The 19,896-nt window shown below is 35.1% G+C and overlaps 1 protein-coding gene across 2 annotated transcripts; it reads right to left on the bottom strand.

Annotated features, from left to right (window-relative positions):
* Positions 1-236: 236 nt before the first annotated feature.
* LOC109060573 (endothelin-converting enzyme 1-like) lies at positions 237-19,568 on the bottom strand. Of its 2 annotated transcripts, XM_042766493.1 has the most exons (19): positions 19,411-19,568; positions 14,161-14,247; positions 12,408-12,546; positions 11,164-11,376; positions 9,976-10,100; positions 9,706-9,852; positions 9,421-9,486; positions 9,150-9,338; positions 8,012-8,154; positions 7,796-7,910; positions 6,025-6,135; positions 5,841-5,939; positions 5,447-5,524; positions 5,250-5,353; positions 4,439-4,549; positions 4,279-4,346; positions 3,431-3,621; positions 2,845-2,940; positions 237-1,897 (listed from the first exon to the last, which is right to left on the bottom strand). In XM_042766493.1, the coding sequence occupies exons 1-19, from the start codon at positions 19,411-19,413 to the stop codon at positions 1,721-1,723; spliced, it is 2,262 nt and encodes a 753-aa protein (XP_042622427.1). In that variant the 5' UTR covers positions 19,414-19,568; the 3' UTR covers positions 237-1,720. The 2 variants fall into 2 exon arrangements, with proteins under 2 accessions (XP_042622427.1, XP_042622425.1); XM_042766491.1 differs by lacking the exon at positions 19,411-19,568 and having other exon boundaries at positions 14,161-14,756.
* Between the last annotated feature and the right edge of the window lie 328 nt (positions 19,569-19,896).

Consider the following 19,896-nt stretch of genomic DNA (forward strand, 5'->3'; position numbering starts at 1 on the left):
AAGTTTGTGAGAGCTTCAATTTATCTATTTCATCTTTTATACCCATTTGTACTCTTTATTTATTATTGTTATATAATAATAATAATATATCGTTATATAAAATTATTATATTATTATATATGAACGGAAATGCATGTATAATGGTAATGTTTATGGAGTAAAAAAGATGCTCCAAAATGGACTAGTAATTTAGAACCGTAATATAAAATAAATATGCAACACTATTTGTTAAAAAAAAAAAAAAAATCGATTTATTCAGTCCAGCTCTGTTTGATTATGTGTGTTGATAAAATTGTAAAACAGTCAAGCCATGAAAATATTTCCAGTACATTTTATTTGTAATTTCAGTTTATGCATCGGTGAGTTGTTGACTCGAGAAACACTTGGAACGATTCAGTTCGAATTGTGATCGAAACGATTTTGTGAACCGGTTCATTGACGAGATCCAAAAAGAACGATCCGTTCGTGCTACGCCAGTGAAAGTGACGTCATAAAGGCAATCGCCACTTGCCTGCACTGTTTCACACATAACAATGAATGGCTTCTCCGTTACATTCCAAGCCATCAATTATCAGCATGAAACCAATGAGTCATAATACGCAGTATATTATTACTGAATATAAAACTGCAGTTTCACCTTTGGGTCCCGCCCAAATTTTGGTTGCAGGAGAACGACTACTTCAAATACTACCTATCTTTGATAAAAGCTTATCGAAAGGAATAGATACATTTAACTATTTTGTGAAGTAGCATTTGTGTATTGGGATTATGGTAGGTGCCTAATAATAAGAACATTAGCTTGCTTTTTTAGCGGCCATTTCTTTTGCCATTAATAAATGTGACTGTGGCGACATCTGTCGGGGTTAAAAATGCATAACAGTGGGTGCTCATTATTTGAAACCCTCCATCTATATCAACATAATATTATTTTTAAAAAGCTTGTAAATGTCTCCTTATGCTGTATTATCACTAAAGCTTCAATTCAATATTTTTGTCAACTTGTTTTCTTTCAATAAGCACAGGTTTTGTAATGCTTTTTGGAACTGATTTATTGTAAGCCTCAGATTTTGAGTGAAATAAAAATATTTTCCCTGCAAGTCTCATATTTGCATAGTTTTAAAGGCACTTTCTTGTATAGTTATCTGACGACAGCAAATCCAGTAGAAGTGTGCATACTGCTCACATAAAATTTCTTCATTTGACATTAAATTACATTGTGAAATGGATAATAAAATCGAAATATTTTTCAAACAAGCATGATGTGATGAAACAGTCTTGTATAAAACTTAACCATGTATAAAAATGTGAGCAAAGTTATTTAACAATGTATAGAATTTGCCAACACTACAATAAAAAAAGAAATACATAAAAATCCCACCAACAAGGTAAAACAGAGAACATAAATATTATTTCCTAATAGAAAAATAAACGCATTTGCTAAAAAGGCACATATTCAAAGAAAATGTGTTTGCAGAAAAGACAAGTCCTTCTCCCATTAACTTCCAGTGTTTTGAATGTAAGAATAAAACTCCATTATAGACTTCCATGGAGTCACTATTTACACCAATTCCCCATTTAGAGTCAAATAATAGCTGGAAAATATGTAGTCCACTATAAGTCCACCAGCTTTTTGGCAGTCTAGATTAGGCAACCTGAGATGGATGTTTGGGAGTTTTGACTGATAACAGCTCCAGGTTCAGTCCCCATGTAAGAGTCGCTGTCACCACAGCTCACACTTCCGTTTGGGGTTCATGGGTGAGTCTGCCTTGCAGCCAAAGTGCGCAGAGAACTCATGGGAATTGGAGATGGTGCCAATGACCCGGAAACGTGACGGACTGTGGGGGTCAGTAATAATGCCCTCGTGAGAGCTTTCAGGTGTCCGAACTGAGCACCACACCTACAAAAAAAGGGAACAAAAAGTTTTGTTAGACTTTTAATAGAAAAAAAAAAAAAATTGCATTACATTTTCCGAAAAGTGGTGAGTGTTTTTTGTCAGTGCCCCAATGCTACGGTGCTGTGAGTATTACAGGGTTTTTTTCTTTTTTTTTTTCCTATTTTATCTTTCAGTTTAAATGTATTTTAGATTTTTTTCAAGGTCTGTTAATGAATTAATTGATTAATATAATATAATATAATAAATATAATAAATGAATGAATTATTTTTTTATTTGATTTTTTTTTTTTTTTTTTACAGTTAACAGTCTAGTTATTGCCATATGTTTTTTTTTTTTTTTTTTTTTTTTGCTATTCAATGTTTAAAAAAAAAAAATCAAAGTCATAATTTTTTTTTAGTTTAAATTTATTTAAAAAAAATAATAATTTAACAGTCAGGTTATTTTGATCTAGTTGCATTTTCATGTTTAAGTGAAGTGAAAGTGAAAGTCATGACATTTGCCAAGTATGGTAACCAATACTCTGAATTGGTGCTCTGCACTTAACCCATCCAAGTGCGCACACACAGCAGTGAGAAGTGAACACACCGTGAACACACACCCGGAGCAGTGGGCAACTATATCCAGTGCCCGGGGAACAAAGATCTGAGGTATTATAAATACACAATATATCAAAAACTAAATTTAAATAATTTATGGCTAATATAGAATCATCTATACTGTTTTTAGAAACAGTAATATTAATTCTTGCATCAGAAAACAGTTAAAAAACAGAGACAAAAGACAGACAACTTAAGTTTGCTTAAGGTTGTGACCAGTAAAACAACTAAAAGGGAAAGTGACGTGTAGCCTCTGCTCTGCATTTAAGTGCACACACACAGCAGTGAGTAGTGAACAAACAGCCATTTGGGAGTAGTTGTGGAAAACATAGTGAGCAAATATTGGCACAAACCTGAGCAAATCCCACAAAAAACAGCTGATGATTGGTCATTCCAAGGGCAGGCAGAGTGGCTTCCTCACCATTCTTCTCAATCCAGTTTATATAGGCCTGCAAGGCAAGTATGAAAACATTAGTCCGCTAATAATTCTGCATGCTGCTACAGTGGATGCTGAGATCACAAATAAACAGAGCCTTGGTGTCAATGGTTATCAGAGAGGTTAACAAAGGGTCTTCTCCAGCCATATGCTTTGCACATCTGCTCTGTAATCTATGCCTTCTCAACCAACGGAAAGAATCCGAGTTGCTGGAGGTAGAGCAGCCCATTCCGAGCCACCTGTTGCACTGCAAGGCTTTTCAGAGAGATGGGATCACGATGGCCCCAAAGCTATCAAAGCCACCAACGAGAAAAATATAGAGATCGTAATGCCTTTCGTATCAGATTCTCATATGTCATGAGCCATAACTGTTTTCATGTTATGGAAAGTAACCATTGGTGTCTCATCTCTTTATAACTCGCTGATGAATGAAACAAATCTGTTGATTGATTTAAATTCTAGTTCCTGCAAAGTCTTTGTTCCACAACAGGATCTACACAAACCTTATAAGCTGCCCTCAGGCCTCCGTTGTCAGCAATATTTTCTCCCAAAGTGTGTTTCCCATTCAGAGGTTCTTTGTTTATACTGTAGTTGCTGTACTGCTCCACCATACACTGGGTCTGGTGTGTAAAAGCCTCCACTGAAGAATTTTGCCACCACTGACGTAAATTCCCATCCTTATCATACTCTCTTCCTGTAAGACATATTTAAAACATTATGTTTTGTATTACAACATTACATTTTTTCTGTAATAAAAGCTGATGTGTTTATTAACATATTCACATTATTACAATCATAAAGGACAATACAATTATTTACATTATACTGTACATTAGAAAAATATTATTAAATGCATATATCAATACTAATTAATATTTTGTTATATTATATTATTTTTTGCATTTATTTATTTGATCATTTATGTAGTGGAATATTAATGAAATGTAATAACTAATATAAACAACATATTTAAAGTAAGAAAAAAAGGTAAATTAATTTATTTTAAATTAAGTTTTTATTCAACAGCATAAATACACATGTATTTGAACAGCCTCTGACTCTGATCTTTGACTTGGAAGTACTTTTTCTAGTACATTTTTACTATTTATATATATATAACATACAAGAAATCAATTTTTATTTAAATATTTTTTTTATAATAATTCAGTAATGTCTGAGATGTATTCTCTATTACCATAGTAACCAGTCAGGTATATAGTTATTCCTGTGTTTGTGTAACTCTCTAATAATGAATCAGTGGCAGGGTGGCACATTTGAGTCTTTACAGCAGTTGATTAATCTTATATACTGGAGATCTAACAATCTGAAATAGTATACAGTAATTTGTTACCTTGATCATCAAATGCATGGGTGAGCTCATGCCCCATAACCACACCTATACCACCGAAATTCATTGCTCTAGAAAACAAGCAAGACTCAATAAGATGAGGTAAGAGATATAACACTACTACAAGACTACAGGAAAGGTTTTGTTAGTGGGAGACTCTTACTTTGGCCAAGCATGGTTATAAAAGGGAGCCTGGAGAATGCCTGCTGGAAGTACCATCTCATTCTTTGTGGGGTTGTAGTAGGCATTAACTGTAGGTGGAGTCATACTCCATCTGTACACGGAAAGAAATGAACACATAAACTGACACTAAGGGAGTTTTCAATTAACAGTTCATACATTAAACGTCATCATTCATTCACCCTCATGTTGTTCCAAACCTGTATGATACTTTAGAAAAATGACTTTTTTCCCACCTACAATAAAAGTTAATGGGTTCCAATGTTATTTTGTGTTCTTTTATATTCGACACAAAAAAAGGAAAGTCACGCAGATTTGGAACAACATGAGGGTGAGTAAATGACAGCGTTGTTATTGTTAACTGAATCTAAAACTAAAACAAAAACTATTACAAATAGTTTTTATAACTGAAATATTAATAAATAATAATTATTATTAGATGAATACTTAAATTTAAACTTTAAAAACTGAAGAAAAATGAGAAATGTCACTTTGGCAAATAACTCAAATAGGTAAGTTTAAACTGAAGTACTAAAATGACTAAAACTGACAACGAAATAAAATTTAATACAGCTAATTAGAAAAATAAATATATAACAAAAGCACATTTTTTAATACTAAAATATAAAATTAAGAGCTAATTAATAATATGAAAAAAGTTATTATAGTATGGTATAAATAATACTAAAATAACATTGGTAAATGTTAAAATAATTTTCATTTTTGGGTGAACTATCCCTTTAAGAGATATGTGTCAAAGCAGCATCTTGTGTGTGAGCTGGACTGATACTCACTGATCTCTGTTGGGGGCTTTTCTCAGCTGGTAAGCAGTGACTCGTGCAGAGAAGTTGTAATAATTCATGACGTTTTGAAAGTAAAGATCTGTAACAACATCAAACTGATATACAGTTTGGAGGTCGAGACGTTAGTTCAGGCTCTCTACAACACTGAACCACATTATTTTCCATGAACAAAAACCATGTATACATACGTCATTAAACACCTTGTCCAGCTCTTTGGGTTTCATAATAAATTTTGGATAACCAACCATGTTGTATATTGCATCTGCCTAGACAAGAATAAGAAAATAAACATCATGATGGCAGTTTATACTTTAACACCAGATGGCATTAAAGAGCATCAACAAGAATAAAAACCTTCATATAGTTTATTGCTCAACAAGATTTTTTTTTTTTTTTTTTTTTTAGCCAAATTTATTGTCCAACACAAAAAAAAAAAAAATATAAAAAACAACCAACAATTAAAAAAAAAAATAAAACAAAATGGGAAATGTCTGACATATTATCTAGGATTTTTCTTCAGCATAATCCCTGCAGGCAACAGCAGTGAAAAACATTGTGTGGGATTGTGCTGGTGGTTCTCACCTTTTCTTTAGCTGCTTTTTTTGTCTTGGGATCCATCCAGCCAACAGTCTTCAGGCTGTCTTCAAAGGCCCATTTGATCTCAGAGACCATATCTTCAACCTGACAAACATATCAGTTGAGAATATAGCTTATAGGCTTGGAGGAAAATACGGGGATGGTGTGCAAAACATCACAAGACACTCACAAAAGCCTTGCTGTCTTCAGAAAAAGTAGATTTGACAAAGAGCGCCCCGAGAGCAAAGCCCAGAGCGCTGTCCGTGTCGCTGACGCAAAGTTTCCAGCGTGGTGTGCAGCTCTGGAAAACACAAAGGTGATATATTAACAACTAGTATCCTCATTTGCACCGAAGCCTTCTTAGTGTGATATTTCACAAACAATTTACAGGTACATCTAGGCATGAACTTCTACAGATAAATACAGTCTAGTTTCCATGTGTCCCGCATAGCACTTGAGGAAATGAGCACAAATAATTAGTTTGTTAAGGAAAAGGTCATTAAGTGAAAATGAAATAAGTTATACAGGTTTTGAACGACAAGAAGGTGAGTAAATGATGACAGCAGATGTGAAGACTATCAGTGAATAATGGCTTAATTTTGGTATTTTAAGCGTTCGTCTGATTCAAAAGACTCTGAATGCAGCACAGACATTGCATTATCTACTTTTTGTCATTTTTAGGTCTTGCCTGTTCCATGTCACCATTCACTTTCATTACATGAGAGAAAGCAGAGTCAACGTTCTCCCTAAAATCAATATTTTTATTCCTCAGAAGAAAGTCATATAGGTTTGGAACAACATGAGGGTGAGTAATTAATGACAGGATTTTTCATTTTTGGGTGAACTATCACTTAATGCAATAATATAAGCTGAAGGTGACCTTCCTTTAGGTTCCTCTCTCCATCTCGTATCATAACCCATCACACATACACACATCGCCCAAGGCTCTTTCGTTTGTTATTTCAGTCTGACCCCAGCGGAAGGTAAGGCCGGGGCAACAGGATCTCCTCCTGATAAGAGTCTGAATAACCTGGCTCCCTGCAGAACAACACACTGCCTCTCCATACACACCAACACTGATACCAGTTACTCTAAGAGAGAGTCGAAGAGAGGGAGGAAAGGCAGAGAGAAGCAACAGATCACTTCCCTCTCATGCTGACTAAGCACACTGACTGTTTTAATATCTGGGTAATTTTGTTCCTATATAAAATGATTTCTGCACCAAATGTTCCTCACAACAGGAGGAATGTGTTGAGTTGTTCACCCAAAAAAAAGTAAAATATGAAGTCATCATTTACTTAGCCCAAATGTTGCTAATCCTGTATTATTATTATTTTTTAGACAAATTTTATTTGATCAAAAATACAGTAATACAGTAGTGTATATTTCAAGTCTTCTAAAACCACACGATGCCTTTGGGATTTAAAAAGAGATACATCCAAGTAAACTGAAATGAACTTTAAGAGCGTAGCTCTTATATCTCATGTCTTCAAACTTGACAGACAGTCAAGTGACAACAACCAACGGTGCTTGGATTCAAAGTCAGAGGAGAAAATGAACAGAGAATGATGGCTAAAATGTGTTTGTAAATTTTGTTACACTAAGATATTGTATTATTTAAGAAGACTTTGAATATATGGACTTTGAGTCATATGGACCACTTTTATTGTGCATGTATAAGAAATTAAAATGGTTAAGATAAAAAAAACAAAAAAAAAAGTTTAGGGGTGACCGGTTCCTTTAATTGATTTGAAATTTACAATCAAAACAAAAACTCTCCTTTAAATCTCAACTAATGCAAAATTAAATGAAGTATCATAGATAGGGTTACAAAAAAAAAAAAGAAGAGGCAAATGTGAAAAACATGACGGTTATTTAATATTTAATGGATCATTCATGACTCTTTCAGTGGTAGCAGTGCCTTGGACTCACAGACAGCCGCTTTGATCTTCATTTCTCACCTTCTTGGTGCCGTACATGACTTCAAGGAAGCGCTGCTCTGCATCTTGGAACCTCTGGTCTAAGATGGACACCATTTTCCGCACCACTTTCATGATCATGTAGTTATTCAAGACACTGGTGGAGACACATTAGCTTTGATCTCAGCTAACAGACAATACAGGTCTGTTATACAGACGGCTCAAAAACCCACACAATTCTGGCTAATGTTGACTTACCTCTTGTTGGTGTTGCTGATGAGCTCTGAAACTTTCTGAAGGTATTCTTTAGCGTACACAACCACGGGTTCAGAGTCATTTAGGGCAACAGGGGTGAACACTGCAGAGAGGAAAGGCATCCAATCTACCGCAGGAGCCAATGTCTACAGCACAGACAAACACATGACTGATATCCCAGATCACATGCAACACCACAGTTAGAGTAAGGAATGAATGCTTTATACTACATGTTCTGACATGTTCACTCTCATTTTAATAATCACAATTAATAAGAACATCTCTCATTGCAGGAGACATTTAAATTAGTGGATCTCCACTGGTTTTGTTTGAGACCCAGATTTTCAACTGGACATTGAGTGGGGACTCAAAAATTATCATCAAAAGTGTGTCGAAAGTTTCCTTAAAGCCAGCCAATGAAATTCATTAATAGTATAATGAACTTTACAGTCATATGAAACATTATCAACATGACATTCACAACCGCTCAGAAGTTGGAGGGCAGTATGTTTTTTGTTTTTTTTAATAAAAAATTAATTAGCACTTTTATTCATTTATGTTGCATTAAATTGATTTAAAAAAATGACAGTAAAGGTTTTGTTACAAAAATTCTATTTCAAATACTGAAATCTGTTCAACAAAGGAAAAAAATCGGCACATTAGAATGACTTCTGAATAATCATGCAACACTAAAAACTGGAGTAATTTTTTTCTTCACTATCAAAAGATACATTAGATAAATACAAATTGCATTTACAAATATATTACAAAGAAAACAGTTATTTTAAATTGTAATAATGTTTCACAATAATAATGTTTCTACTATTTTTTTATCAAAAAAATGTTGCCTTGGTGAACATAAGAGACTTCTATTAAGAAGATCTTATGAAAAAGAAGTCTTATGAATGGTAGTTTGGGCTGAATGGAAAAACTGCAATTTTGCAAGATTCACACTAGTTTTTCTGAACAAAAGATTTTTTTACCATTGCACCATTGTAATGATAAATTTCATTATTTGCATTAAGCATTTCCATCTATGGCCATATCAGAAGACACCTGTGACTATTTCTGGGCCATGGACAAGCAGTAAAGAACCACAGATCTCAATCCAAAAGTAGTGCGGTAACCGTACAGTACTCACAGCTAACTCTTTGGCTTGAATCTTATGGTAAATTTTCATCTCGTCACGGCGCTCTTCCTGAGGGACTGTGATGTGTGCCAGGGCTGTTTCAAAGTCTATGATCTCCTGCATCATCTTCTGAGAGGTCTCCTCTGAGCCGCCTAAAAGGATCCCGAGCTCCACCAAGAAGTTCAAGTATGCTTTTAAATACTGAAGAAGGAATAACAACACAAGCTTTAGACCGCAGCAGAACATTTCCCAATTTCATGAACAACATCATTTCTTTTTTTACCTTTTCATTGGCTGTCTTATTGAGATAGTATTCCCTAGAGGGAAGTCCCAATCCTGACTGATCCACCTGTGGAAAAAAAAGGAATCAGAGCATCAACTGCATTTCCATTATCACTCAACAAGCTAAGCTACAGGGACATGCATCATGATATAAAACTTGTTATAATATATTTCTGACAGACATCATAAAACAAAATACGATATCTAGAACAGTGCAGTTTCCCCTAGACATTTAAGAATTTGTGCTATGGTAATTTAAAAAAAAATAAACCATAAGTGTTCCCACCTGGATAATGTTGCTGCTGGAGTTTTTTGAGTCTGTGCTGACAAAAACAGTGAAAAAGGGGGAGGTTCGGAAGCTGGCTGACACAATCCGTAAAACCTCCTGGAAGTTATCTTTATCCCACGGGCCTTTCAAGCCCCAGCCTCCTGTCTGGAAAAAACATTATTAATAATTATATACCAGAATAAGAGTAAAAGCTGGTTTTTATTAGGGCCGATAGATTTACAACAGATCTTCATATTGTTATACAAAGGCTTGTGCATCTGAGGTCACCTGATTGATGAGATCCTGAAGTGGTTTTGCCCCAAGCTCTTCAATTTTGCTCTCGTTCATACAAGCCTGGTAATACCACTGGGCTTTTTGTTCTGCTTTGCTCAGGCTTTTCATGCTGGTATTCTCTGAATTTAACAAATGAAGAAAAGTTCAATGACAAGAACCTTTATAAAATCACAAAGCAAAGTGAAATGAAGCCTTTAAGTTGGTAGGAACCTTTCAAGATGGAATATTACTGCTTTATTTGTACAGTGGGGTCATAAATCTGAGACCCCATGGAAAATACAGGATTCAAATTCTAATTAAAAAAAATAAAGGAACTGATGATATCAAAAAAATACATAAGTCATTTCAGTGACAGAGCAAGTTATTTACTGAAAGATTAGATGAAAAATATATGAAAACATAAAATTTAATCTAAAATAAATCAAATTAATTAAACTAAAACAATTGTGGATGTTGACAATTACTATTTTTAATAATGCAACATTTTTCTATGTTTAAAATATAGTTAATAGTTATTTTACATTATTTTATAATGAATAGCTATTTAATTTTTTCTTAATGATTTATATATATATATATATATATATATATATATATATATATATATATATATATATATATATACACACACACACACACACACACACACACACACAGTATAAGTGCTGTCAAGCGATTAACTGCATCCAAAAAAAAGTTTTTGTTTGCATAATATCTGTGTGTTCTGTGTATATTTATTATATTTATATATTTACGTCTATATTTATATTCATATCATTTATTTTATAAATAAATATATATTTAATATATAAACAACCTATTTTTCTGAAATAAATATATGCATGTGTGTGTATTTATAAATACATAAATATACGCAGCATACATACATATATTATGTAAACAAAAATTTTATTATTTTGGAGGCGATTAATTGTTTGACATCACTAATATATAATTTAACATAATAATAATAGAAATAGTACTAAAGTAACAAAACAAAATAACAAATAATGAAACCTTTTTAATATTAACAATTAATAACATAAGTTATTGAATAACAACATATTGAATAAGTTAAGTCTCTCATATCACTAATACAAAGTTAAGCATATTAAAATAAACATCATTTTAAGTATTTGTTTAAATCTGAACTTTTATTAGACCATACTTTGTGTTTCTTACCTAATAAGTTCTTCATGATTGCCATGTTGTTTTCCCACAGGTTGCTGAAAGGACCCCAGCGGGACTTGCCTTCAGGCAGCGGGTTTTTCCTCATCCAACCCCCGCACGCAAAGGTGTAGAAATCCTGGCAGGGGTCCATTGACCGATCGAGAGCCCCCAAGACTGTACTTGCCACACTAACACAAGGCTCTGACAGGCACATTCCCGGATGAGCTGTTAAAACCAATATATGTATATAAATATGCTGCTGCATCCATTACAATATGCCTTTATATCACAAATAGCTGCCAAAACAAATAAGAAAGTCTTCCTGATGTCTCTTTTACTCAGCGTATTTTACACTAGGGTAATCATAAATGGGATTTTGGTGCGCTATACTTTCAGTGCTGTACCTCATACTGCAATCAAACTGCACATCGTAAATATGCTCTGAACATCTCTTTAAGGAGGATCCCAGGACATGAAGCCATCTGAAACTATTCACTTATAAAGGGTTGATGGCAAAATTTGAATTATGAGAAAAGGACTGTATTTATTCAGTCTTCTGATCAAATGAAGAGACAACAGAGAGTCTCTAGCAGTGACCTGTGGAGCCTACAATGATTAAACCCAAGAGATTGTGTTTCCCCTTCATCGAATACTAACACTTAACTGTCGAAACCATTAAAAGGCATTAAGTATAGTCATTAGCATAACTGGGTGATATGCAAGCTGATATGGCAAATATTTGTGTCTGTATAGCAACATTAGCCATGTGCAACCACCAATATAATACTTTAATTTGTGAAAAGATGTTCTCAGACATGTTATGGAAACTTTATAGGCACGCACTTCTTTGTGTTTACTTTGGCCTCGAGGTTTTGAGGTTGGGCATGATTCCACTGAATGAGGTTATGCAAGTATTAAGTTTAATATTGGAAATAATTGGAGTTAAAGGGCACTGTTTTTGTTCAGCTTGTGGATGTGAAGAGAATGCAGCTACAATAGATTCACTGTAAGCTCTTCTAAAAAAAATATTCAGCCCAAAAGATGTGTCCCTAGCTCCTAATCTGAAGAGATAATGCCAAGAAAACTAGAGGCCTGAGGGAGGTTGAGGAAATTGGAGGTAAACAGTGTGAGACAAAATTGTTGTTCTTTCATACAGTGATTTGTCATGGTTGGGCAAGTGAGTAAAATGAGGCCCAAAGCATATATAGTCTTGGCTTTAAAAAATAACATCTTTATATACTGTTCCATCAACTCACATTCTTTATAGTGCAGACCCAAAGTCATGATGCATATGAACAGGGCCACGGACAGAGCGCACACGACGACCACTAGCTTTCTCTCAACATGGGTTTTCTCTGCCCAGCACCGGAGACCCAGACCACGCTGCAGCCCCACCTGATAATCAAAGTTATCAGAAAAGAAGGGTTAAGTTTGAAATAACTATCCCTGCAAATGAGCACTGATACATAGATGACGCAAATGACACTGATATCTGTGAAAGTGATATCTGTGACATTTTGTATAACACTGTGCAGGTTTTATATAATATTGCATGGGAAAATGATACATGATCGTGTCCAACAACAATATTAAACTTTGGTGGGACCAAACATCATTGTCTTTCTGCTCCAGTTTGAAATACAGATCGCATTCCCACCTCAAAAGAGGACTGAAAAGATGATCTCAAATAATAAAAAAGATTTTTACTGAATACTTTATGTTAGTCGTTTAACAAAACTATGAGCTTCACATTTCTGTTTTTCCACTCTCTGGAACCCTCACCTGTTTACTTTCATTGTAAGTGTGTTACTGTAAACACAATTGCTTTCTGTGGTAATCGATAGCATATCAAAAATGCCATCCACAGAAATGAACAGGTATTGAACCAGGAACATTGCTTTAAGAGTTATCTGCATTGGGTTAAGCATTAAATCCTTAGAAGTGAAACTAGCCCACAACAACACAGTGATAAACATCCTTTCTAGGAAAGGCTCTCTTCTAGAAAACACTGCCAACTCTATTCTGCCAAGCACATTGCTATTCAAGCCACTGGATAAGAAACGTTCAAAATTAGATACCTCCAATGCAAATACCTCTCATGCTAAATTATCTGGCTGTCCACATTACATTTACATACATAAAAGAAGATAACAGCTCTCTTTTGCTTCTTTGAGACACTTAATACCTAAATGAAACATACCTGAGAACTCCTTAAAAACTCCAAATGAACCCTGAGCTTTAAACCTTTCCTCTTATTGATTCTCTTTTGATTTAGATTCTGTACTGATGATCAAATAAGCCTTGTGAATTTCATAATTAATCACCTCTCCACAGAAGAGGTGCAAGAGAAACTAAATAAATGATCTCTGTAATACAAATCAAATTAAGTTCTACTGAGCCCACAGAGTTAAAAAGACACTTTAGTGGCCAGCTGTGCAATTTCTCAGCTTAGTTTGGATGCATGAGGTGTAACTGTGTTTGTATGTGTTGCGTGGGTTCAATGAGCCCTAACGGCAAGTCTCTCAAGGGTCAAAGAGAGCAGAGGGAGAACAAAGACTGAGAGATGTTTTCAATAAAGGCACCCTTAACATTTAATAATAGTGATCCAGAGAAAATATTTTACTAGCAAAAAAATAAATTAATTAATTCAATTAAATTTAATTTAATTCAATTAAAATGAAAGAATGGACACCAATATATTTATTAGAAGTAAACAAGGGTGTCAAGCGTATTCACACAACACAAATTTTTGAAAAAAGTTTTAAGATAATGAGTTAAGAATCGATACAACAGTGCTAACACACGGCGGATGTTTGAAAGGAAAACCATGAGGAAGCAACTTAAGACAGTGTCCTTGTCTTCCACTGGAATCAATTAAGATTTGCTGTTTCTGAAGAGTTTGGTTTAAAAACAAAACGATCGCTAACTCAGTCAACTGGCTTATATTTCAGAACACATACATCAAAAAACATACATTTTAAGAATAGTTAAAAAAAAATGAACTCTCACCTGCATGGTAGAGGTGTGGTAGATCCCATCGGAGCCGGTGTCCAACAGCTCCTCTTCATCCAGTGTGGCCCGTTTGTATGTTGACATCTGAAATGTTAAATGAAGTATAGATTCCCTCAGTGATTCCATAATTAAACCAACTCTTCTGAACGTGTTTCAGAAGTTTTTGGGACTCCTGCGAATGTTTATCCTCCTGAGTTCCATCAGAGGAAGACTGCGAAACTAGTTTTCCCCAAGGAATACAGAAAACTCTCAGCTCAGCGTGTCAGAGTGCTGTGTGATCTGTGTTTGAATGGGGTTTCCTCTTCCACCCCCCTTTCACCTCATCCCAAGCAAATTCCTCCCCAACGTCAGCAACACCTAGGAAATAAGCTCCAAAGCATGGCCAGCTCGATCTTCATAAGAAGGAGATTTCAAATCTCTCTTCTCAACTTTCCTTTAGTTAGGAATCCTAAACAAGGGATTCATGGGAAGCTTGAACTCCTTCCAATCTGCGACAACACTAGCGTCAGTAAAAAGGCAGGAACTTGTGAAAAACAGGAAGGAGAGAGGACCTGATGAACATACGTGAGAGGAGAGTGAGGGTGTGTGAGTATATGCATGTAAGAGAATGTGTGCATTCCACAATGGGCTTTCATTTAGCACTGGGAGGGAACTGTTAGAGGTGAGTTTCCGCCCTCTCATTCCTACCAACAGGACATTACAGAAAAGAAGGCGGGACTTGTACAAGGCCACTCCCACTATGTTACAGTTGCCTAGATTAGAATACAGTCAGCTTTTCTTTTCTTTTTTTTAATTGCATATATTAAAGGTGCTGTATGTAAATTTGTGACATAATATGTTTGCAGATATTTAAGAAACATGCTAAGTTAACATAATTGTTTATCTGAGAAACAATGTTACAGTCAGTTATTCTTCTTTGAAAACGTGCGATCCGGGCCGGAATGTTGGTCTCTGTTATGGTTTGTGAAACCAGCCCAATGCCAGTTTACCCAATTGTATTTCGGCACCCCGGGTTGCCAGTTGGCGGAAAACACAGCGTATTTCATTTCATTCATCATCAAGTGTGCTTGTTCTTGCAAGTGAAAAAAAACCTTCAAAATACATTTAATTTTGTAAAGCAATATATATTTATTAGGGGTGTAACGGCAAACAATCATGATGGTTAGGTACCTGGACTCTGTGTTCAATAGGTATGCAACTCCTCTTTCATTAAAACGTCAAACAATCATGATGGTTAGGTATGCACCTCGGTTTTGATGTCACGGTTTGGTAGTTTCAGTACAGCAGGGAGAAAAAATTTACTTTTTTTTATATTAAACAGTGAGAAATTGCTCTTTCTTTAAATAAACTCATTGATAATTACAATTTTCTTAGGGATAAAAATCTACCTCGGTTTATGCTCTAGTAAGCCCTTTTACATTAGGTCTAAGATAACAATTAACAACAACTTAAATTTAATTACTATTTATTTTAAATACAACAAGCAACACCTAAAAAATATATATGCAAACATGCAAATTGCACATAATGTAGTTCGTTTTTAAATTAACTTCTAAATAATAAAAATTGTATTTGTTGTTGAAATATAGCCTATTCATTTACACAGTAAAATGGACTAAGATTACAGTATATTTTTCTTTCAGCTGGTTGTGAAGAGGATCCATATAATGCCACTTCTTGGGTTTTATTGGATGTTTCATTATTTTAATAGGGGGGGGGGGGGGATCATGTACAGGGACACAAATTTATATAAAGTGGCCCATGTATTTATACCACATTCTTCATATTCATAGTAAATGTGCTTATGGTCTTCATGCATAATTCTATCCAAAGACAGACTCAAAGACACTTTCCTGGCAGGTCTGCCCCAGCAGATGTGCAGACATGTAGCTGCCAACAGCATGTCAGCAATGACAATGCACTCTTCCTTTTACGTCGCTTTCCAATGACATGACTCATTGAAAGTTAGGCTGGAGGCTCAGGGACCTGCCTGTATCCGGTCTAGGGCTTTGGCTTGAGGGCTGACTCAATCATCTGAGGGCCCCAGATTGAAGCAAGGCACAAGTGTACAAAATCACTGATTCTGTCAACAGCGAGGATGGATTCATTGCCTCTTTTCCATAGCCTGCCCTGCTTTAGTATTTACTAAAGGCTGATCTGAGATCAGTTCCTGTGTTTTCTATGCTCGTGAAGAAAAAGGAAGTAGGTCCCAGCACAATGTGAAAGACACAATACAAAAAATGCCAAGATTCTTAGACCAAGTCTCAAATGCTGCCTTTCAGCGAAGCTGTAAACCACAGTTATGAGTCAGAAATTCCCCACTGATCCTGTGAACTGTCCAATTGTTTAAGGCACGAAAGCATTTCCCTGGTATGACTAAAGCATTTATTTGTCACTGTGCTAATATGTGAAAGTGTATGCACACTGTTTGGGAGTATGTGTGTGTGAGAAAGAGAAAGCGCATTTCATTCCACACCTGAGTCAGAGAATCTGTGACTGTGATAAGCTCTAATTCCTGTTCATTAGCCACTTTATAACGCATATTTTCTACGTCATTCAATCTGAGAATTAAAGTTCAGGTTTGATTTTTTTTTTTGCAAAACAGAAGCAGCACCTAAATAAAGAAGCATGTTTGGTACTTGATAACCCTGACACATGATCTTCCAGTTTTGTGACATTACTTGAGGTCATTCCCTGGTGGTAAGATATTATCATACGCCCCATTGATCCTTGCAGTAGTCTGAGAGCAAGGGTTTCATTCACATGCTCAAACCACACTCGGATCAGACCCTAAAAGTGTCTTTACACAGCCAAGTTCAGTGTAAAGACATAATGATGCATTAAAGCCAGGCTAAATTATGGCTGCTTTGATCCACTTTAGCCCCCAGTTTTACAGTATATAGTTTTGATTGCTGTGCCAATGCCACCTCTGAGCAGAAATGACACAGTCTGTGTAAAGACACTGACATGCCACTTCAAAAAAAGCCAACTTCGCCACTTAAATTTTTAGTGTATCTTTAACAATACATTCACATGATCACTGTTCTCTGTTATTGGTTAATGGTCACAGGACATGCAGGTAAACTTTAAAATATTTCATTTTTATTTAGTAAGTGTTTTATTTTTAATTGGTTTTATTATTTAATATTATTAAGTTATTTGTTTTAATTTTATGCTTTTTATTATTTAATTAATTATAGGCTAGCCTTTAATCAATTCATGAATCAGAACCACCTGCAGCTCCCTCGCCAAATTGTTAGTGCACAACATTATAGAATTTTCAGAATCTTTCCTAATTTTCAGAATACAGAATTTTCATTTTTAGCTGAACTATCTCTTTAAGAGTCTGGCTCCAGTTCCCCCTATGCTCCAGTCTTCTCTATAACTGTCAATAAAAAAAAAATCATATAATATAGAAAATTATTGTTAGATTGAATAAAAAAAATGGAGCAGGTTAGTGGTATAAATAACAGTAATTTTAACAGTCATCAAATCAAAAATAAATCACTCTGATCTTTCCCTCATCTGATGACAAAGTCTCATGGTTAAAGGGATACTCCACCCCAAAATGAAAATTTTGTCATTAATCACTTACCCCCATGTTGTTCCAAACCCGTAAAAGCTCAGTTCGTCTTCGGAACACTATTTAAGTTATTTTACATCCTATATACAAGGATGCGCTGTTCTCTTTCAAATCAAAGCTTAATACACGTAGAAACAGCACATCCTTGTGGCGCGGATGATACAGAAGGGTATACGCAGCATACGGTGATATGGAGAGACACAGAGGAGACTGTTGACAAAGGAATTGTTGAATAAAATCATTATTTTTGTTTTCTTCGCTTACAAAAAGTGTTCCCGTTGCTACATATAACCCAGATTGCATGTCTGATGGCAGATGGAGTATTCTGACGATGACTTTCATACCTTTTATGGACCTTGACACTGCTATTTACTTGGCAGTCTATGGGACAGTCACAGGCCTCCCGGTTTTCATCCAAAATATCTTAAATAGTGTTCCAAAGATGAACAGAGCTTTTATGGGTTTGGAACGACATGGGGGTGATTAATGACAAAATTTTTATTTTGGGGTGGAGTATCCCTTTAAGTCCACAGTTACTTCTTTTAACAAAACAAACCAGTACATCACCCACAAACGTGTCAACTGTCGTCCAAACAAAGACACAACAGATTCCTGGGTTTCTACATTCCATAACACATCCTAATCAAAGATTAAGAAGATGGAAATCCGCAGAGGAGAAGACTAACAGCAACATGCTGGTCTCTGCTCTGGAACTTATGGCAACATGAAGTCCCATGATAGCAAAAGGTCACAACTTCTGGCATCAGAGATTCCCCAGTGCAGTCATCCTCTCTAGGATTACACTAGGGATAAAAATTTAAACCATCGGACAACTTAATCCCTTGAGGAAATTGTGCAATACATGGCTGGCTATTCATGAAGTCAGTACACATCAGTGTCTGGTTTAAGCCAAAATGCCTTCTGGTGGTAACCATGCATGCTTGCTGTCACTTGATCAATTGTAAATATACATTTAATATAAACACATAACGGTAAATTATACATAATAAAATATGTTCCATATCAAAAATAATATAATTCAAATTAATCTAAAAAAACATACTAAATTCATGTCTGTCCTTGATGCAAACATTAGCTACTGCTCATAAGCATTCTTGGCAATATGTACATAAACATTAAATGAACATTAAACTTAATCTTTTCATTTAAAGCACATAAGACTGAAGGAGTCACAAGCCTGACCATATTTACAGCCTTGTTGTTGGTCAGCATGTACTGTACAGCTGTGACTTTGTTACCTTAGGGAAAGACTTATGATGATTTCTAGGTAATTAGTAACCCGTGTTCAGCACACGGAACTGACTTAATTAGTTCAGTTCCATTTTTTATACTAACGTGGATTGAAGTATTAGTACAAATAGAAGTGTTTACAATAACAAACAAGGAGTGTTTATTTAGGAGCAGATGAGTAGTAGTTCAACTGGTTTAAGTCTAACCAGATGAATTAACATGCATTTGAGCAAGTTGTCTAAAACTAATTTACTTATATAGAGATAGCAGTACGAGACATGACTGTGTATTGATCTATAAAGATACATTTATACAGCTTTATATGCAAATTATATAACATATATTGAGCAATGCAAGTAACATGTCAACAACTGGGTTATTTTGACAAACAAGGAAAAGTTCCGTTTCCTTACCATTAAATGTATTAGATTCTCTCTCTCTCTTTTCTAGACTGCTGCCTACTTTCCGCTGTAATATCTATTTTGCAAACCAGCATTCCCCTGTTGACTCGACACCGCGTGCACACTAGCGTACAGTTTAACTGCTAGAGACCCGTCGGGATTATAATAGTAACTTCAGCCAACCAATCATATTCCAAAGCAGGTTCCCACGTTCAACTTCTGACCAATTGTATTTCAGCTGAGGGCGGGTCTTTGGTGACATTGCAAGTACTGATAACAGGATCAGTGAGGGCCTACAGAAATAATTATATGAATTTATATGGAGTTCTTGTTAGATAGTGACACAACTGCATAACAAATATTTTGTAGTAATAATTGTTTAATGACAACCGGACTAAAATATTTTTTTAATAAGATAATTCAGTAATAAGATATTATTATTGTTATTGTTGTTGATTAAGAAAATAGACCTATACAAAAATCCAGATTTAAAAGTAA

Source organism: Cyprinus carpio, chromosome A11, assembly GCF_018340385.1.
Source record: "Cyprinus carpio isolate SPL01 chromosome A11, ASM1834038v1, whole genome shotgun sequence".
Classification (NCBI taxonomy): domain Eukaryota; kingdom Metazoa; phylum Chordata; class Actinopteri; order Cypriniformes; family Cyprinidae; genus Cyprinus; species Cyprinus carpio.

Excerpts from the sequence above, each read along its gene's own strand:
- LOC109060573 (XM_042766491.1), bottom strand. The coding sequence starts at position 14,289 with ATGGAATCACTGAGGGAATCTATACTTCATTTAACATTTCAGATGTCA. Across the intron at positions 10,101-11,163 it reads AATCATGAAGAACTTATTAG|AGAATACCAGCATGAAAAGC; the intron begins GTAAGAAACACA and ends TGTTAAATTCAG. Across the intron at positions 9,853-9,975 it reads TTCAGGATCTCATCAATCAG|ACAGGAGGCTGGGGCTTGAA; the intron begins GTGACCTCAGAT and ends TGTTTTTTCCAG.